This window comes from Gopherus flavomarginatus, chromosome 9, assembly GCF_025201925.1.
Source record: "Gopherus flavomarginatus isolate rGopFla2 chromosome 9, rGopFla2.mat.asm, whole genome shotgun sequence".
Classification (NCBI taxonomy): Eukaryota; Metazoa; Chordata; order Testudines; family Testudinidae; genus Gopherus; species Gopherus flavomarginatus.
The window spans coordinates 4,321,164-4,336,903 of NC_066625.1; the positions used below are offsets into that span (position 1 = coordinate 4,321,164).

General features: G+C 46.0%; 2 protein-coding genes, 1 long non-coding RNA gene and 2 other non-coding genes across 8 annotated transcripts; 2 read left to right on the top strand and 3 right to left on the bottom strand.

Annotated features, from left to right (window-relative positions):
* Positions 1–1,564: 1,564 nt before the first annotated feature.
* On the bottom strand, positions 1,565–5,371 carry LOC127057993 (uncharacterized). Its single transcript, XR_007776254.1, has 3 exons — positions 4,390–5,371; positions 3,036–3,333; positions 1,565–2,348 (listed from the first exon to the last, which is right to left on the bottom strand). It is a non-coding gene; the product is annotated as an uncharacterized LOC127057993 (long non-coding RNA).
* Positions 2,471–2,600, bottom strand: LOC127058693 (small nucleolar RNA ACA64). The gene has a single exon (XR_007776445.1). It is a non-coding gene; the product is annotated as a small nucleolar RNA ACA64 (small nucleolar RNA).
* Positions 5,372–6,443: 1,072 nt separating the features above from the next.
* Positions 6,444–10,776, top strand: RPS2 (ribosomal protein S2). The gene is made up of 7 exons (XM_050967303.1): positions 6,444–6,655; positions 7,075–7,164; positions 7,759–7,866; positions 8,810–8,983; positions 9,096–9,255; positions 9,860–9,951; positions 10,659–10,776. The coding sequence occupies exons 1-7, from the start codon at positions 6,485–6,487 to the stop codon at positions 10,737–10,739; spliced, it is 876 nt and encodes a 291-aa protein (XP_050823260.1). The 5' UTR covers positions 6,444–6,484; the 3' UTR covers positions 10,740–10,776.
* LOC127058687 (small nucleolar RNA SNORA64/SNORA10 family) lies at positions 9,577–9,715 on the top strand. Its single transcript, XR_007776438.1, has one exon. It is a non-coding gene; the product is annotated as a small nucleolar RNA SNORA64/SNORA10 family (small nucleolar RNA).
* Positions 10,777–10,922: 146 nt separating the features above from the next.
* NDUFB10 (NADH:ubiquinone oxidoreductase subunit B10) lies at positions 10,923–15,627 on the bottom strand. 4 transcript variants are annotated; one of them, XR_007776253.1, is made up of 5 exons: positions 15,384–15,627; positions 14,181–14,319; positions 13,436–13,550; positions 12,474–12,587; positions 10,923–11,734 (listed from the first exon to the last, which is right to left on the bottom strand). XR_007776253.1 is itself a non-coding variant. In XM_050967322.1 (5 exons), the coding sequence occupies exons 1-4, from the start codon at positions 15,529–15,531 to the stop codon at positions 12,487–12,489; spliced, it is 528 nt and encodes a 175-aa protein (XP_050823279.1). In that variant the 5' UTR covers positions 15,532–15,627; the 3' UTR covers positions 10,923–11,734; positions 12,474–12,486. The 4 variants fall into 4 exon arrangements, 3 of the variants coding, with proteins under 3 accessions (XP_050823279.1, XP_050823280.1, XP_050823277.1); XM_050967322.1 differs by having other exon boundaries at positions 13,411–13,550; XM_050967323.1 differs by lacking the exon at positions 10,923–11,734 and having other exon boundaries at positions 12,345–12,587.
* Between the last annotated feature and the right edge of the window lie 113 nt (positions 15,628–15,740).

Below are 15,740 nucleotides of genomic sequence, written 5' to 3' on the forward strand. Positions count from 1 at the left end.
AAACTGGAGTCCTGCTTAGCTGTACCTTAACTAATGATTTTACTAATCAATCCTAACATACTGTAATAAAATTCTCTAACCACTCAGACCTCACCACCTTAAATAATTTACACCTAGCAAAATTAATTATGTAACAAAATCAAAGAACCAGGAGATCATACAGAAAAATAGGCAAGTGAGGACCATAAAGATAAATGAGGATTTCACGACGACTATGGATAAGTGATTGCTTGCCAGATAGAATGCTATCAAACCAAGTTTTCTTTATCCATCTTAAGATCTGTTTCTTTATCTGGCGATAGTGGGTGTTACTAGGACAGAATCTCCTTAAGAACCTGGTATTACATTGTTTTAGTGTAATTTAGATAGACTGAAGATGCGACTTCCTGCTTCTTAGATTATGGCTGCTGCTCTCTTAATTTGGCTGCAAACAAAGGCCTTATCCTTACACACCTGGGCACAGGTAGAAACCCTTGGACAATAAGCATCTCAATGACAAATTAGTACAAACTTGTTCATTCTGTACTGTGTTTGGATTATGCCTCATTATGAAATAAACAGACTTTTACAACTGGGTATCTGAAAATATGATTGCTCTACAAGTGCACAGATTAAGTGTCATAAATGCAATTATGACTAGTGATCATTTACTTCCTAATTGTAAAGCATTTGATAAACCGATTGTAAAGATACCGTAGCCAGGATTAACCCCATTTGGAAAAAAAAAGCAGAAACAAGTGGCTACTCTTAAGGCTGCTTTGAAAAGTGACAATTTGGGGAAGGAACAGCCTGAGGCAGAGAGGTCTGCTCTTACAGACACTGCAAATAGCAAGTTGTTAACTGGAATAATGAATGAAACCAAATTGTTAGTAAGCAAATATTTTATTGCACACTGAAATACACAGGCAAACCAGACAACTGCATCAATTTACACCAACCCCTAGAAGCAGCATTTTAGCACTGAAAGACAGTCTAATCAGTTTGAAATATTGTACGCACAGACAGTAACCAGTCCACCACTTTCTCTAACCACCCTCTTTAAGTATCAGAGGGTAGCCGTGTTAGTCTGGATCTGTAAAAGCAGCAAAGAATCCTGTGGCACCTTATAGACTAACAGACGTTTTGGAGCATGAGCTTTCGTGGGTGAATACCCACTTCCTCAGATGCATGTAATGGAAATATCCAGGGGCAGGTATATATATGTGTGCTAGCAAGCAAGCTAGAGATAACGAGGTCAGTTCAATCAGGGAGGATGAGGCCCTGTTCTAGCAGTTGAGGTGTGAAAACCAAGAGAGGAGAAACTGGTTCTGTAAAGGCTTGCCAATTACAGAACCAGTTTCTCCTCTCTTGGTTTTCACACCTCAACTGCTAGAACAGGGCCTCATCCTCCCTGATTGAACTGACCTCGTTATCTCTAGCTTGCTTGCTAGCACACATATATATACCTGCCCCTGGATATTTCCATTACATGCATCTGAGGAAGTGGGTATTCACCCACGAAAGCTCATGCTCCAAAACGTCTGTTAGTCTATAAGGTGCCACAGGATTCTTTGCTGGTTTTACACACCCTCTTTAAGTGGTTTTGCTCGCTAGAGGGCAGCATTTCTGCTGCCACACATACTGCTGAGTAGTACATATATGGAAGTAAAGGCCTTTAAATTGCTGCCTCAAATTAAATCATCGTAACACATTATAGCAGGACACAACATCCTCTTATTCTGTAGACATTGGTGACCCCTTTCACATAGGAAGCCGGGGTGTAACCCCCCCCCCCTTATAAATTAAAAATGGGGGGAGGAAAATTAATTTAATGAGGGCTCATGACCTCCATGTAACCACCCTGCAACCCCCACCCCGAGGGGTCAAGAGAACCCCTGCTTACACATTCTGCCCTGCCCAAAAGCATTAAATCCATTACCTTTCTACAGCAGTTACAATAGAGCCCCAGTCCCACTACAGGCCTCGAGGTACTACTGGAATACAAACAGAATAGCCTTATTCCAATGCAGTACCAAAAGAGCATCTGATACCTTTCGGCTTTGTACACCACTATAATATGCTACTGTCAGCATGACTCACTACAATTTGACGACTCATGCAAACACCCATACTAGTTACTGGTCAACTTATTTTGCTGAGTAGGGACTGGAAACTCAGATGTTTTCAGTGGTAAAGACTATTAGTGTTTAAGTGAGATTGTCTTCAAAGCGTCCCATTTATAAGCAGAACACCAGCATTTAGTACATTTATCTAGAAAGGGGTACAAATGTGGAATGTTGCTGAGGTGCTCCATGGCCTTTCATGATTGTTCATGTGTGATCCATGGCTCTTCAGACTCCCACAGTGTGCTAGAAGAAAAACAAACACTTCTGGTTTTAGAAATACCAGTTATAAAACAACACCCCAGTATGTCCCTCTCCTCCAGAGGATACTGACACAGTGTTACTAGCATCCATCTCCTATTGGCCTGAGTTATAGGAACATGGGTTTTATTCCCCACACATTGGGTCTGTGGGCAATAAGCTTAATGCTCCTGTTGCTATAGGCACAGTTATCTCCTCAGAAGCCATTGCAGAGGCCAAAGGTGATTTTCAGACAGTGCCAGAGAACATCCTGTGTCCTACCACAGCCTGATGGCAGTTTGGTGCTAATGGGGAAAGGGCCCTTGAGAGACAATTAGCCTCTCAGGCCTCTGAGGGCAGGCACTGAGCCAGCTCACCAGAATGCAAGACTCCAAGAGACACTGGACTCCATGCAGAGCCCAGGAAGAAGTGTGGGATCCCCTGCAAGGGCAGGTCCCCCGCAGCCTATGGACGCTGGGGGCCCCTAGCCCATAAGGCACCAGTATAACTACACCTGCCAGCATGCCCTGTGGAAGCCAGCCCACAGCCTTGGAAGAAGGGTAGAGCAGGGCACGCTGGAAGGTGTAGTCCTTGTGACATATGCCTGCCGCATGCCCTATTAGGGCACCCTTACCCCTCACAATAATGCCCAGTCAGCCAACACACAGGGCCTGGGGTGACAGCTGGGCTTACCTGGCCTCCTGCAGCCAGAGTCCGGCGACTCATCCCGTTCCAGTGCTTGGACTTCTCTCGAGTGAACACTTGTTCCACATCAGCATTACTCAGAGGCATGGCGAGTAGGGAAAGTGCAAACAGCTAGCTCTTTAAAGCACTGTTCACCGCTACTGTCTTGAAAATTGTATACTTCCACCCAGAACTGCTCCACATCTGTGCTCTTCCATTGCTGGAAGCTGATGGCTTGATACTGGGCATCCAAGGCCCCCAAGTCACCTTTGAAAATTCAGCATGGAGATGTTAGTTGAGGTTTTCCCTGAAAGAGAATAACTGATGGACTGAACACGCACAGATTAATATTTTCTGGAAGTATCAACTGTATTTGTTTTGCAGCTTCAAGAGCTTTGTATCTCCTAAAGCAACAGTAAACAGTTCTCCAAAATTAACAGCACCCAGTGCCAAGTGGCTGGCTAGGTTACTCAAAGTGACATCAAGAAGTTTGTGATCAGATAAAAGGATATCTCAAGATTGTTTCTAGAAAGTAAGAGTAGGAAAGAAAGACTGGAGGCAGTCCAGCATTCTGAAGGCATTACAACCAGAGTTGAATTGGAACAGTTTATTGATTCTAGCAAATTCCTGAAGAACTGGCATTAGAAACTGTAAATACAGTGTATTGACAGGATCACAATACACCTGATGCAGAAGTTCTGCATCATAGCATTACTGTTTATCTTTGCTCAGTTCAAAATGCAACTTGAACTCATACTCACAACAATTGTGAATGGAGGGCCACCAAGTGTCTGATAGCTGACCAAACTTCAGTGGCATGTTACCGTGATTACTCAGGTGGTGAATATGTACCAAATCTCAGGGAACTGTGGCAAAACCAGATGTAGGAATGGGAGACTAAGAACTGTAGATTGGCTGGCAGCATTTCTATAGCTTTACTGGCACACAGCCGGAGAGTGTGACAAATACATCTGATCAAACAGATTCTCATTCCGTTGGCAAAGATGTGTGTAGTAGACAAAATTTGTCTTCCCAATCATGATGCTACAGCCGTCAGTCGCAATCCCAATACACCTGCTGAAATCCAGACCAACATAGTCAAGAAACTGAATGAGTGCTGGAGCAACTGCTCTGCTGTTTCACTTTCCAAACTGACTAATCCCAAAAATGCAGACAATTTTGTTGAAGGAGGAACTGAAGTAGCACACTACAATGCAAAACTGTTTTACTGCAGCAATATCTGTGCTTTCATCTATAACCAGTGAATACTGGAGACTCACCAATGTCTGATGAGCTCAGAGAACATACAGGGAGCAATAACACTGTTTATTAACGCCATACTTTTTGTGCCATGCAAACTTACCTCTTTTTCAAACGCTGATCCGACAACTTCCCCAAGGTGATCCATGGAACTAATCTCTGAGTGGCAGGCAATGTAGCAGGCTAGATTTAAATCTGCTTGGGGCATCATGGTTGATGCTTTGATTCTGAAAATCCAGTATCTGTCAGGTGCATAGAAGAAAACGGTGTTGCATTTGTTTTATGTTTGTCAGTCCCTGCATGATGTGCAAGAATCTAGATTTTTACAAAATCTGCATGCAGCTTTGCTGTCGTCATCACCGACCATAGGCTTTATCCAATCTTCCAACTCCTTTTCTTTTACCCACGTCTTTTGGTAGTTGTTTCCATATTTTGCCCATTTTGTTGGCAGCATATTGCTCTTTTGTTGGCTTAACCTCAAAATGGCGCCTAAGCATGGCTTAGCTGAAACGTGATAGGCTGTGTCAAGTAGGTGGGCCAGGAAATTCAGAAACTTGCCACCCACCCTGCAAGGAACTCTAGGCAGGGGAATGGGACTTGCAGGCAACATTTACCTCACCACCCACCCAGGCTGCGAGGAGCTTGGGTAGGGGAGTGGGAGTTGTATGCAGCATCTGCTCCCTCCCCCTCAACAAGGATCTCAGAGGGCTTTGGCGCACTATTTTCCTACCAGCACTGCAGTATCCCAAGGGCAGGGAGGAAGGGACTAGCTTTCACGGTCTCTCTCCCCCCAACCTCCGCCCACTCCTGCTCTTCAGTCAGAGGCTGATCGAGCCTAGCCACACCAGCTACTGCATGTGCCTGCCTGAAGGTCAGAGCACCCAAGGAACAGAGATGACAGACTGAACAGCTAGTAGCCGCAGATGCACCCCCCAAACTGCACCTGCCAGGGGCCCCACGTAATCCCCCAGTGCTCTGCACTGTCCAATCAGACACCTGCCCACCAGGGCCCCACAAACCCCAACCTTCATTAGCCCAAGATTCTTGTCTCCCCCATATCAGACTTCTCCCTGAAGCAGCATCCCCCCCCCGAGATTTTCCCCATCGGGAAGGGCCCCTCCTCCTACTTCCCTATCACCCCTCTCCCCCACGCTCTGAGGTCCCTCTCAGGCGATACCAATCCAGTGCCCCCTCCACTCGCAAACCCCCAGAGCCCATGTTCCCCCCTCCGGCCGGTGCAACTGCCAGTCAAGGACAGGCAAATCGCAGGCTGCTCTATCCTTCCCCCCCCAACAGCACCCAAACCACAATCCAAACCGATCGATCCCCCCCTTTACCTAGTGAGCCGGCAGCCACGTGCGGAGGGGGTGGGGTGCAGAGCGCAGGCAGCACCAACCCCCAAAAGCGAAAGGAGAAGGAGGCAGCCAGCAGCCTTTTAAAGGCTTTTTTTTAAACAGATTGCGCAACCACCAGCCAATCACGCTCTCCGGCGGGAAGTTAAAAAACAATTTTAAAAAAGCCCCCTCCCCCAAGCATCAGGCTGTTTAAAGGCACGGGAGGCACTCACCGAGCACGGAACACGTGCTTGCTGGGCTCTGCTGGCAGGCAGCTTTGCTCATGCGCAGTGCAGGGTCCCGGGCAGCTCTAGGCTGGGTCACTAGTAAGGCGAGTCTAAGTCATGCTCGATCCGGGGCTCCGCCGCTACTAACCGCGCATGCGTACAGCCGGGGCTCTGCGGCGGGGCTGGAATCATGGCAGGCGGCGCAGGCGTTCTGTGTTTAGGGGGCTGGGCCTTCCGCCTCGTTTGCGAGGAGCTCTCGCGAGACCTCGTTTGCTATAACTACCCAGCTGCGGAAGGCGGCGGCCTTCTAATCTGAGAGAACACGTAAGGCCGTGCTGCTGGGGCGGGTATCCGCTACCATCGGGCCCGGCTCCAGCGCGGGTGGGACGGGGCCCCGCTGCGGAGCCTCTGCCGGGGGTCCGCCTCCCGGGCACAGGCCTATGTCCTGCCCCGGGGAGCGGTGTCCGGCCCGCCTTCGCTCCCTCCGGGGAGGCGGGAGGGACAGGGTCTGTGCCCCAGTTGGGAGTCGTGGAGAGGGGAATGGGAGGCGGAGAAGGAGTTCGAATCTAGTTAGAAAAACTCCTTTGAGTTAAGCCCTGGTGCCATTACATATGTATTTGTCCCTTTTGCATAGCAAATGGCGGACGACGCCGGTGCTGCTGCTGCAGGAGGCGCGGGAGGTGCAGGGGGAGCTGCAAGAGGGGGTTTCCGAGGTGGCTTTGGGAGTGGGCTCCGAGGCCGGGGTCGGGGTCGTGGCAGGGGCCGTGGAAGAGGGCGTGGGGCCCGCGGCAAAGCTGAAGACAAAGAAGTAAGTCCATTTGTCAGCTGTGCTGTCTTTACCCAGGCTCTGAAGACTGGGCCTTCTTTCTCTCTCTAGTTTTAAGAAGTGTATCTGTGTTTAATGTTTTGTGAAGTTTACATGTGTTAATGGTCACATGTGGACACCAATGACAAATGCATTGTTAAAACTGGGAGCTCTGTTATACTTCGATAGTCGTGTGATTAATAATAGAAAATTGGTACTGCATGATAGCTTTTTAAAAAAAATTTCAAGCTCTACATAAAGCAATTTTTCCACTGCTGTTGCAGTTTAATGATAAAATGCATGTTACTGATAAAGCTAAAGAAAAAATAAAAACTTATAAGTTCTAAGGGGCACAGCATAATTGTATGCTTATGACACCCTGGATTGTCACTGACATTTATTGGGTGTTTTCTTGTGTACAGTGGATTCCTGTCACCAAACTTGGTCGCCTAGTCAAGGATATGAAAATCAAGTCTCTTGAAGAGATTTATCTCTTCTCCCTTCCAATCAAGGTAAGCCTATATGAATTGTGTAGGTATCTCAGAATTAGAGTGCATACTAACATTTGCAAATCAAGTTATTTTTATCATATATAACAGGTGTTGCATTAGCCACTTGGGAAGTTCTTATTATAAAGATCTGTCCCACTTTAGGGCTTCAGTGGTTGACAGTAGATGGGATTCATCTGCTCCCTTGTGATAGAACATGAGACAGTTGTCTCAAGTGGATTGAGTCTCCTGCCTTCCTTCAAGTTATTGGGAATAGGCTATGTAAAGGTACTATGCCTGATACAACGCAGCAGCTGTGTTCTGATGAAAGTGGAAAATACAGGTTTCAAAACACAAATTGAATTTATTATGACTTAAGTACATTGGATTGTACTGTGCATTATATGATATAGTTTGAATATTTAATAACTTGCATTTTCTATAGTAGATTATTCAAATCTTACCTAAAATATGTTAATACTAACGCTCATGTTGGTACATAGAACTGTTCATTTCTGTGCTGTGTTGCAGGAAGCTTATCAATATCATCTTAAGCCTGTAATGAGGTAATGGATAGCTTTTGAACTGTGATTAAGTAAGTTACTTTGCTTCCTGCAGGAATCAGAAATCATCGACTTCTTTCTGGTATCTTCCCTGAAGGATGAGGTTCTGAAAATCATGCCTGTCCAGAAACAGACTCGTGCTGGTCAGCGTACCAGGTTCAAGGTAGCTTTTTCACTCTTGACTAAAGTGGGAGCAGATCCATCTTTTGGCTGATGTGATACTTATTCTCCTGGTTATATATTGTTGGATAGTAAAGACTCTACAGCTACTTTCACTGGTGTTCACAACATTAGGTGGTATAGGAATTATTAGATGGTAAATCGTAGATGTTCATGAGACAACCTACCAAATATACAGAAGTCAGCTCATAAGCACTGTTGTGTTATTTATTGAATACCAGTTGTATCCTTCTGAATGTAGCCTTATAAATAGCTCTTACAAAAATTCACAATTCATTTATATTGCATGATACTGGTATGGTTCACCAGGAACTGAGTGTTGTGGAGACACTGTATTTGGTCCAAAAGAAGGAATGCTGTGTGGCCAGTTTTTTCATTGAGGTGTTCAAATACAGCCTTCTGACCAGGAGGTGGCTGCAGAGGGTATTTGAGAATCAAGATCCCCAATTCTCTCTTCAACCTGAACTGTCCTTGGCTTAGGAACAGGGTTTGGGGGTAAAAGTGGGTTTAACAGCCTACCAGTTGCCTGGTACAAACTCAGGTAGAGTTCCTGTAATTTTTACTTGGCTGGAATAGTGTGTAACTGAGTAACTGGAAGATAGCAGTGTTCCAGCCACCCCTGCTGTATGGGGAGCTGCAGGGATGGGGGCATAGTTGGGGGTATTGCCCCATTGAAAAAATCTGCTGTCTTTAATGGCCTCTTTACGTTTCTGGAGTTGCAGTGCAGAATCTGCTGCAAGAGGTGTAAAATAAGTTTGAAAGACATCAGATTCTGATGGAGATAAAGGACTCTACCATAACCAAGGGGCAAAAACTGCTGGACGTAGTCTGAGGTGGTAAAAGGTTGATAGGTATGTTCTTACTGAAAGGAGGTTTGTAAGTGCATCATGGACGCACAGCTAAAAAGTTTTTTCTTTTAATTTTAGGCTTTTGTTGCTATTGGTGACTACAATGGTCATGTTGGCCTTGGTGTAAAATGCTCCAAGGAAGTAGCCACTGCTATTCGTGGGGCAATCATCTTGGCTAAACTATCCATCGTACCAGTACGACGAGGCTACTGGGGTAACAAGATTGGCAAGCCTCATACTGTACCTTGCAAGGTAAAGACTAATTTGCTTCACTATAGCTCTGCTGTACTTCAAAGCATGAAGGAGTTATCAGAGCTTAAATATTCTCATAGATTAGTTGAATGTAACCTGCTGTTTTGTTTAGGTTACTGGTCGTTGTGGATCTGTTCTGGTACGTCTGATCCCAGCACCCCGTGGTACAGGAATTGTATCTGCCCCTGTTCCAAAGAAACTGCTGATGATGGCTGGAATTGATGACTGCTATACTTCAGCTAGGGGTTGTACTGCTACACTGGGCAACTTTGGTAAGTTACATTTTGGGCCAGATGTCCAATCTGTTAGCAGTTTAAACTGTCTGGCTTAAAATCATACTGTACTTCTAGCCATTTTGGGTGCCTTTGTAATATAGTCCCAGTGGATGACTAAATTACCTGTTTTATTAATACTTATTTTAGCTAATGTTAAATTAAAGCCCTTATCAAACTGGAATTGAGCTCCATATACTACCAGATTGTACAGTGCAGCTTGATCCTATCAAAATTTGATCTGAAGTTAGATCTTTCTTGTAATACAGGCTTTGAGGCATTGAATTATAAAGTGTCATCCTCCTGTGTGTTCTGTTCAAAATTCTCTCAGCTCTGCTCAGTTACACTTGGTGAAGTAGTGTAATTGTCGTCATTAGAGAGAGAGAGAAAATGAGTTCAATATGCACGGCAGAGGGACTGTGTGATGTAGTCTCCCTGTTCCTTTTCAGGCTCTACATGTTTTCTAGATTGAGGGCCATTAAATTCGGAGGCAGGCACTGGCTTTTGCTGTCTGTATTGTGCCTTGCACAATGGAGTCCCAGCTTGGTTGGGGCCTCTCATTGGTACTGTGTAACAAAGTGCAATGTCTGACTTTTCTCAATAGCTAAAGCCACCTTTGATGCGATCTCCAAGACGTACAGTTATCTGACCCCTGACCTCTGGAAGGAGACTGTGTTCACCAAGTCTCCTTATCAGGTAAGAATTAAATCAGTGCATTTGTTCATCTCAGAGTTCATCACGCCAAACTCCTGAAGGCTGACTTCATTAGTAGTGGACTTCCTTAAAATTTCTATTGCAGTTAATAAAGTGAGGATGTGGTTTCATATAGAACCATAGAAATGTAGGCCTGGAAGAGACTTTGAGAAGTCATCTTGTTCAGCCCCTGTGCTGAGGCAGGACTCAAGTATACCTAAGCAACTCCTGACAGGTTTTGTCTAACCTGTTCGTAAACCTTCACTGATTGGGATTCCAGTCCATAACTACCCTTAGTTAGTTTTTCTAGTATCTAACCTAAATTTTCCCTGCTGCATATTAAGCCCAATACTACTTGTCCTATCTTCAGTGGACTGAGAACAACCATCATTGTCCTCTTTATAAAAGCCCATAATATATCTGAAGACTTATCAGGTCCCCCAGTCCTTTTTTTAAGCTTAAATATACTTAGTTTTTAACTTTTTTATCATTTTTGTTGCTCTCCTGGACACTCCAAGTTGGTCACTGGTATCGCCTGAATTCCAAGCTAGCTAGAGAATAAAATGGGGAGGGAGGAAACTTGGAGGGTTCAGAGAAAGATGCAATTAAGTTTGTAAAAACTCAGTCTCTAGTTTAAAATGGATCTGTTGTACAGTGAGGCCTCCAGCATCATTTGGTTCAAGGCAGTGAAATGTCTCATTCTTTTGCAGGAATTCACTGATCATCTGGCTAAGACCCACACCAGAGTTTCAGTGCAGAGAACCCAGGCGGCTGCTGTGGCAACTACTTAAATGTTTTTGTACAAAATAAAGTGATAAATGAACAAGAGTTTAGTGGATTTTTAATCCATTGAAGGGATGCAGATTCATCTGACAATGTGGATTTCTGTGTTTAAGTGAAATCTGTGTTCATGAAAGGTATGGGTACAGTGAAAGGTTCAGCTTAAAATATGCTAAATGTGATACAGTAGCCAGTTACTTTTGACATCTTTTATTTGCTAAACATCTGAATGACTTTTTAAAAACTTACTACTTGAAAATAAGTTTTCCTGATTGACTTGCCCAAACGAATTCAGTGACAGCAGCACTCACTTGTTCAACCCACAATAACTAATGGGACAGAGGAAACCCTTTTTCCTCAGAGAAAAGATTAAGTGAATTAGGTTTGAATGATCAGCGTGTAGTAGGGTTACTGAAACAGTCATGGTTAATTTTTAGGCAGACTGTTTCTGAAAATTGGAAACAGATCAAATGCAAGTAAAGCACTGAAGACTTCCACATAAGTGATGCTCAAAGAAACCAGAAGATCTCAGAGGTGGTATATCTACAACAGTACTGTTGTTGGGAGTTAGTGTAAAGATACCCACTACTCACTGATGTGGACCCAGACTGAAACTTCACTACTAATGAGGGTCTGCTGCTCTAGAAATGAGATCAGATAAAACTTGTTCTGTGGGATCTGATGGTAGCTTTTATTAGAAGTCAGTCTGACAGTCCAACTAATGGAAACCCTACAGAGGAACTAGTAAAACTAAAAAAACCACCTGTTGAGGTAAGTGGCAATGTGTGTACACTTCTAGACAAAAGTAGCTTTTTAAGTACTTAAATTTGTAAAGAATATCAGTTCCACAGGGCCACCCTTGAAACTTGGAAGGCAAACTAAATTTTCTGCCAGTCAAGGATAGGATAGTTCTTCAATACAGTAGTAGTGATTCACAGGACTTAGTCACTAAAGCTGTCAAAATCAACTTTATCTGAAGTGAATTGTGGTAATTACCTTCAAACACCTGAAATAAAAATGCATTCCCTGTTAATGTTTTCTCAGAGCAAACTGGAAATCTCAAGATAGAAAGAAATGTACATTGATACAATCACTGGCTGAGTTCTATACAGAGCATTGTTACTGAAGGACAAATAATGCATTATCCAGTTAATGTTTAAGAGGGGAAAATAAACTCCCAGTCATCTGCTTGCAAGCAGTTAAAACCCTCAAAACCAGTTAACATGGCTAAAGGTGCTCTAGTTTCAAGCATTGAGTTGCCTTTCTCAAAGGGACCAAAGGACTTAAGTCATTTTAAACTGTGACAAACCCTTGATCCATTGACATATGACCATGAAAGGGCTCCTTGAGTTAATCTTAATCAAGCTTTCATGCCAAACCAAGGGAAGTCTTCCTGCTTAGTGTATAAAGATGAACAATTTTGCTTGCAGTGTGCCGGCCAGAGCACTTTATCTAGTAGTGTGCATGACTGTGCTGATAAAGGAATGCTGCTGTGTTCTACACTGCAAGGATGAGTGTGCCACTGTTTTTGCTTATTTCTTTACAAAGTGGCATTGACAGTTCTGCAATACATTCACCTCAACAAGGCTGACAGCATCATCAGTTCTAAAACCTAGTTATTTGGCAGAGATGTTCTCTGCAAATGCTTTATTGTACAGTTGAGTAATGCAACTCACAAGCCTCAGCATCCAGCTACATTGGAAGAATCACATACAGTATTCAAACAAACTTCAGATACTACTCGCTGAGGATTTGAGCTTAGTCTTGTACTTCTGCTTGTGCTTTTCTTTCTGCAATCATTCTGTGTTTCTGCTTCATTAAACATTTTCTAGCAGTTCCGTGGGCACCAAGATCAGCATCTAAAACAAGATCAGAAGAAATGCTTGTGAAGTGTTGAATCAGGCTCTTTAGCTTGATGCTCCACTGAAGACTTTAACAAGGCTTTAAATACCATCCCCCCCTTCATTATAGTTCCATCCTGGGAACCAGGGGTGGGCAAACTTTTTGGCCCAAGGGTGACATCTGCGTGGGGAAATTGCATGCCGGCCCATGAATGTAGGGCTGAGGCATGGTGTGCAGGAAGGGGCTCTAGGCAGGGAGTTGGGGTGCAGGCTCCAGCCCAGCACCGCTTACCTGGAGCAGCTCCAGGATGGCAGTGGTGCGCACTGGGGCCAGGGCAGGCTCGCTGCTTGCCCTATCCTTGGTTTTGCACCGCTCTGGGAAGGAGCCAGCACCACATCCCTGTGGCCCCTGGGGGAGGGGGAAAGGGCTCCACACACTGCTCTTGCCTGTAGGCACCTCCTCTGAAGCTCCAATTAGCTGAGAATGGAACCATGGCGAATGGGAGTTCCGGGGGAGGCACCTACAGGCAAGAGCAGCAGGAGGAGCCCTCTTTTTCCCACCGCAGGGATGTGGTGTGAAGCAGCACCACAGGGGTGGCAATCCCACAGGCCGCCATAGTTTGCCCACCCCTGCTCTGAACAAAGCATAACCACAGTTCCTTTCTGAGCACTTATCAAAGAGGGTTGCTCTAGGGCCCCTCTTTCAGGAGCTGAGGGTAGCAGTCTCCAAATCTTTAGGTTAGGTTTAGGATATTAGACATCCCCCCTCCTCCCCCAGTCATGCTAGTCAAACTTGAACATTTTTTAAATAAATTAAGAGGCCTTCGATGGCCTTACTCACATCTATCTTGATAGGCTTGAGCAACCTGAGCAAACTGCTCCATCTCCTTTGCACAGTTCTGAACGAAGCTATGTCCTTCCCTCTGCTGGCAAGCTCCTAGCCTTTCCTGAATTATCTTCACAATTTCCTGATCAACTTTCCTGTGTGAAAGAGAGATCAGTGTGAGTGCAGCAGTGGCAAAAACTTCCTGCAGCTGGAGAATAGTGTAGTAAGTTACATTCTGGAAAGAACAAAAAGGCCATTTTATTAGCTGCTTTAATATAGGATACAATTAGAAGGCAGAACTGAGCAAAATCAAGCTGCAGGGGCTTGGCAGCAATGCCGTATGTAGTGTCATCAGAGAAGGAGAATCAGTAGTGATTTTCGGGTTCTACTCAGAGCCCAACTCAGGCATGCTGCAGAAAAGATACTTGGAACTATGTCGGGTAGATGAACAGCAGCAGCTGCCCAATATTTGAAATAAGCTTCTAAGGAAGCTTATTGGCTTTGCTACTAGCAGAAGAGAAGCTTCCTAAACTGGAGCAGGAGCTGGGGGAAACCTCAGTGTGGAGTATCTACTGTGACAAGCTATGATTGAATCAGGAATAGGCTTCTAAACTTCCGGGGGGAAAAAAAATCCACTATGATTTTGCAGCTTCAAACCACATGAAAGCTGCATACCAATCCCAAGCAATCTACTGCAAGAAAAAACAACACCACTGTGCTCTACTGGGTTTCTTCAATTGAATAAGGCTCCAAAATCATTACAGCTATGCTGCAGGTATACATACATGTCCCTCCTCCACTGCGCCTCAGCTTCAAAGAAGCATACATAGTCATCCTCCAAGCACTCAGTCAGATCCGGCACACGGCGGTAATTCCGATGATAGTAATAAAATTTTTTCTTCGCATGTTGGCGCTCCATCCATTCTGCAAGAGTCAACCACCACATTCATGCACCTTCAAGGTACTAATCAAAGAGATGGGCAGAACCAACTAAACTACTACTAGGCAGAGTACAGTTCTTGTTTAGGATGAAAAGCAGACAGGACACATGACAAAAATTGTCTCCGTAACCTAACGTGTACTGGGTGACTTGGAAAAGAAAAGGAATTTTGCAACATGTATTTTGTTCTGCAACAAAATCTTGAGTTGCTTTCTATACAGCCTATGTGCCACTGACTGGGCAGGAATGATTGATAATATCAGGTGCATGTCCACCTGCCCTCACTTTCCAGAACTAACTCTAGAGAGAGAATGCTAAGCTGGGACTCTACGGAAATACAGTAAACACTACACTACGATGTCCTAAGCCTCACAAATTCAGGCAGGTCACTTGCCCTCTGGGTTATCAGCCTGATATTTTCTATCACAGAGTTCAAAACTGACCAGGGAAGGGAGACCACCGTTCCTCACGTTATCAGAGGTGATGGATGACTCTCCATCAAAAAGCGATACGGGATCAGTGCACAACCCTGGGGGGAAGAGTCTCCAGAGAGCATATGGCACTGAAAGCAACCTGGTACCGGGCAGTACCACCAGACGGGAGTGGGACACATCCCTGGAGCCCCGAGCCCTGTCCTCAGATCAGTGATCCAGCTAGCCCAGTGTCCGGTCTCCCGACAGTGGCCGCTGCCAGGTGCCCCAGAGACGGCGATGATCAAGCCATCGCACGTGGCTCTGATGGAGCTCGGAGGGGACGGTCCCCCGTGACCCTCTGGCAGCACAGGTCAGCCGGCGGTTCCCGCAGCCTCTGCTTAGGCGCCGTCAGGCAGGGAGAGGTGCCCAGGGGGCTCCCTGAGGACCCAGCACGGGGTCGGGGTGAACCCAGACCCTCGCGTGCAGCCCGAAGCCCTGCCCGGGGCTAGGCCCAGCTCCACGGGGATGGGCCGGGAGCGGGAGGGCCCCTCTGCACCGACCCCCGCGCGGCTGCAGGGGGCCCGATCCGCGCAGCGGGGCAGGGCGCGGGTGCTGCCCGGGGCCCGGCCCGCTACCTCGGAAGAAGGTGACCGGCGCGTCGACGCTGTAGTAGAAGAGGGTCTGGATGATGGTGACCGGGTTAGGCAGCGACGTCCGCTTCTCGGGGATGGGGGTGCGGCTCGGCGGCCCCTTGTACACCTCCGGGTCCCAGTCGTCCGGCATCGCGACACAGCGGCGGCGGCGGCAGCGGCCCAATCTCCTTCACCGCCGACCCGGACAAGATGGCGACCCCCTACACAAGCTGGAAGGGGGTCAGGTGGGGGCAAAGGTCAAAGGTGACAGAGACGCATGCGCAACCGGGTAGCGTTTTGCTGCGCTGCGCTTCCAGGGTCTCGTTTCCGGGCAGAAAACGCCCCCCAATACGCATGCGC